The sequence below is a fragment of the Phalaenopsis equestris genome, unplaced genomic scaffold (assembly GCF_001263595.1).
Source record: "Phalaenopsis equestris unplaced genomic scaffold, ASM126359v1 Scaffold225361, whole genome shotgun sequence".
NCBI classification, from domain to species: Eukaryota; Viridiplantae; Streptophyta; class Magnoliopsida; order Asparagales; family Orchidaceae; genus Phalaenopsis; species Phalaenopsis equestris.
The window spans coordinates 305,106-308,811 of record NW_018243408.1 but is presented as its reverse complement, the minus strand read 5'-3'; the positions used below and the strand labels follow the sequence as shown (position 1 = coordinate 308,811).

At 30.9% G+C, this 3,706-nt stretch overlaps 1 protein-coding gene across 1 annotated transcript in view; it reads left to right on the top strand.

Moving 5' to 3' along the window:
* Positions 1-1,343, top strand: part of LOC110037813 (vesicle-fusing ATPase-like) — a gene marked incomplete at its 5' end in the record, with an annotated part of 19,585 nt that extends 18,242 nt beyond the window's left edge. The window contains 2 exon segments of the mRNA XM_020742535.1: positions 325-390; positions 1,191-1,343. Coding sequence (XP_020598194.1) covers positions 325-390; positions 1,191-1,316 — 192 coding nt within the window.
* Positions 1,344-3,706: the final 2,363 nt, after the last annotated feature.

Here is a 3,706-nt window from a genome sequence, read left to right as displayed (position 1 = left end):
TATATATATATATATATATATATATATTTCCTATAGACAAATTTACTATAATCAAGAAAGTTGACAATAAATGTAAAGCTTCAAGTTCCATAATGTTGTGGACAAAAATCAACACAATTTAAGCATCTTTTTTATAATTTCCGGAAAAGATGCATCTTGTTATAATTATCGTTGTTTTTTAGTATTGATCTGCAGCACAAGGTTATGGTTAAAAAATATGAAATAGCATGACATTTTTTACTATGGATTTTGAATAAACAACGTTCATCTTAAGCTCCGTGCATATGTTTGTGATCCTTGATTGATGTGTAACTTTTTTTACAGGTGTTGGAACACCTCAATGTCTTTGCAAGAGATGATGTTGATGAAGCTGCTAAAGCATTAGACGGGGTGAGTTTTGTTTCCTATTCTATTTATTTTTGGAGCTTTAAACTAGGAACCCTTCGATATTTCAGAATCATAGTAATGGCAAACCTCTGCTGTGTTTCTCCAATTCTAGCTCTTCTTCAATCTGTTTGAAACTCATCGCAGCTGGCAATTCTACAAAATGTAATTTTACATAAGCAATAAAAAATTGAGGCATTTACGTATATACAACCCAATTCTTATCTATGTACATATCTAGCACCTAAATTTTACTTTTTTTACACCCAAGTCTTTTACATCACACCAAAAATGTCACTATTTTAACTTCTAAATAATAAAATACACATATATATGTAAAAAATGAAGTTTAGGTATTGGATATGTAAATACATGGGAATTGAGTGGCATGTATGTAAAGCTTCCAAAAAATTACATTTCACACCAAAAATTCCAAAAAACAATCCTATTTTAGATGCTCTAGGTAAAAAAATTGTTCATTTTTTCTTGGCTCGTCTTTGAAATATTCTGTGGGTGTTACACATTACCTTGGTGATAAAAGAAAGAGAGAGAAGAGAGGTATTGTGTTCTTTATATATTCCAAAAGTATCGCTAATTTTTACTTTTTCTGTACATAATTGAGACAATGAAGTATTCTGTAAGTAAATTTTGGAGTTTGTGTTGGGGCCATGCAAACACATAAAAATAGTGTGATATGCGTGTTAATCCTTCCCCCCCCTCCCCTTTCTTTTAGAGCAGTGCAGAGCTAAGTATTTTCATTGTATTTTCGAGATTGAATGACCCACATGCATTCTCTATTTTGTCAGACCACGTTGAAGAAATTATTTATGTTGGTGGAACGGGCTGTTGTAAGAGATTCACAAGCTATTTGGTCGGGCCAAGAGAAGATTGATTTAAATCACTTCTATGACATATTGAGTGATTATCTGTGAGTTTTTTCTTATGTATATATATATATATATATATATATCAAATACTCCAAAAACAATGCTAACACACGTTTTTTGCTCTACTTGAAGAGTGTTTGCACATGAATTAGAACAACTGTATTTGATTCATCAATTCTCATCCAGTGATAATATGATCATCTGTGTTGAATTCTAGTTAAATAGTCTTTCCTGATCAAACATAGCTCGAAAACTAATTTTTTTTTTAAAAAAATACTTTTTATCCAGATATTGAGAAGCCAAAAATGTTAGGCTGCCAATAAATCTCATGTTTTTCTGCTGTGTAATAACATTTGAGTGAGCCAAAAATGATAGATTTTGAGTCAAATCTTGGCTTTGATTGGATTAAAAAGTCCCTTAATCAAAACCTTATTTTCAATGTTTTCTTATGTCGCAACATGTCTGCCTTCCTAGAAAGAAGAAAGAACGAAAAAATATTCCAGCGGGACTCCGCGCGTAGAGTTACGTGCGGAGTCCAATGAAATTACGCCGTGGAGGTGATTGACCCGGTAACATAATGGAATATTCCTCTGGTGTTATTCATGTGTTATTGCGTATTATTCAAGTGTTATTGTATATTATTCATGTGTTATTGTGTTCTGAGAATATTTCCGGTGTTATAATAACACAATAATACACAATAATACCTTAATAATAAACAATAACACCTGAATAACACGAGAGGAATATTCCCTGGTGTTATCGGGCTGATCACCACCACGGCGTAATTTCATTGGACTCCACACGTAACACTACGTTGCGAAGTTCTGATGTAATATTTTTTCAGAAAAAACAATGGTCAATATCTCCCTAATTCAGCTTTCGTGCATTATATTTACAATATATTTTTTTGGTTGCCACATAATTTCTGTGCAAGTAATTGTTACTACCTACTATTACTTGAGTTGGTATGTTTGTGCTGTTATTGTTCTTTTATTTTGCCGCATGAACTAAGTTCATCACCCTTTCTTATTAAATTAATTACGAGCTATTCTATAAATCATAGAAAAAATGCATGAATAGGATGATAAAATTATGATTTAAATATATTTTAGGAAGATTTACATACATAACACTCAATTCCTATGCATTTAAAAATAACTTACGCCTAAATATAAAATTTTACACGTGGCAGAAATCCCATTTTTCTCTTTTTAAAAGACATTTTTATGTGATATGAATAACTGGAGTGGTATAAATGTAAAAAAGTAAAATTTTGGCGTTACATATGTAATTACATATGAATTAGGTGTATATATGTAAATGCCCTCTTTTTATTTTTATTTTTTTATTTTTTTTTTAATTTATAATGATTTAATTTGCTAGCTATGTCTTTTTAGGAAGGCTTGTTTTTTTATTTAATTTTTAATTTGTAAATGCCCTCTTTTTATGCGTGAGGATAAGACGATATAATTTGTTTCACAACATACTACACACTTTGAAAATCTAGTTATTATTTTTTTTTTTTTATAATTTTGTATTTATACTTTTTATTTTTCTAACTATATTTGTGTACTTTAGATATTCATCTATTTAGTTGAGAAAACACTCAATTTAATCTAGTATGAAAAACTAAGCATTTAATTTAACAATAAATGATGCTCGTATAATGTTGCATAATTGATTCTAGTATTTAATCAATATAATTATTGCATGTTGAAAATTTTCGGCGGTGGAGTGATAATTTAGTATTTTAGTGTCGCATGACAATCTCTATAACACACAGATAAAAGAATAGTGGGAGATGACACCAATATTTTTTATATAGAAAACCCCTGGAAAGAAAAGAAATCACGGATGACGACGCGCCATAAAATTGAAGGTACATAAATCTACTCTTCTCTATATTAGAGGAGATGAGGTTACGAGATGATGTTGGTTGCCATAGCAGTAGTAGTTGGCTACAGAAACTACAGTTGGTTGTTATAATGGTCATAGTTGGTCCTAGCAAATTACTAGTGGTGGTTGACAGTGACCTTTTGGTGGCTGGCAGCGAATTTTAGCTGTCAACAACGGATTTTGGTGGTCAGAGACAAACGACGTGACTTCAAGCTATAAGTTTTAGTACTCAACCTACTCTTTTCTCTCTTCCTCCTTCAAGTGAAGAATGAGCGTATATTTATAGTTTTTATATGGGTATTCTTGTAAGTTTAATCAATTTCCCAAAACATTATATTGGATGATCCACTTTTATTCTTTTGATCATAAGTTTTTTTTTTCAACATTTAAGAGGCTTAAGGACATCATAATTGAATGGTTATAAGCTCGTTGAATTTCTTTCATCAAGTTGCTCGATTTGACTATAGGCATGCCAAATTTAATAATTTTCTTACCTAGCAGTTAATGCACCGAAATCTTCGAGTGTTTGTCCTAAG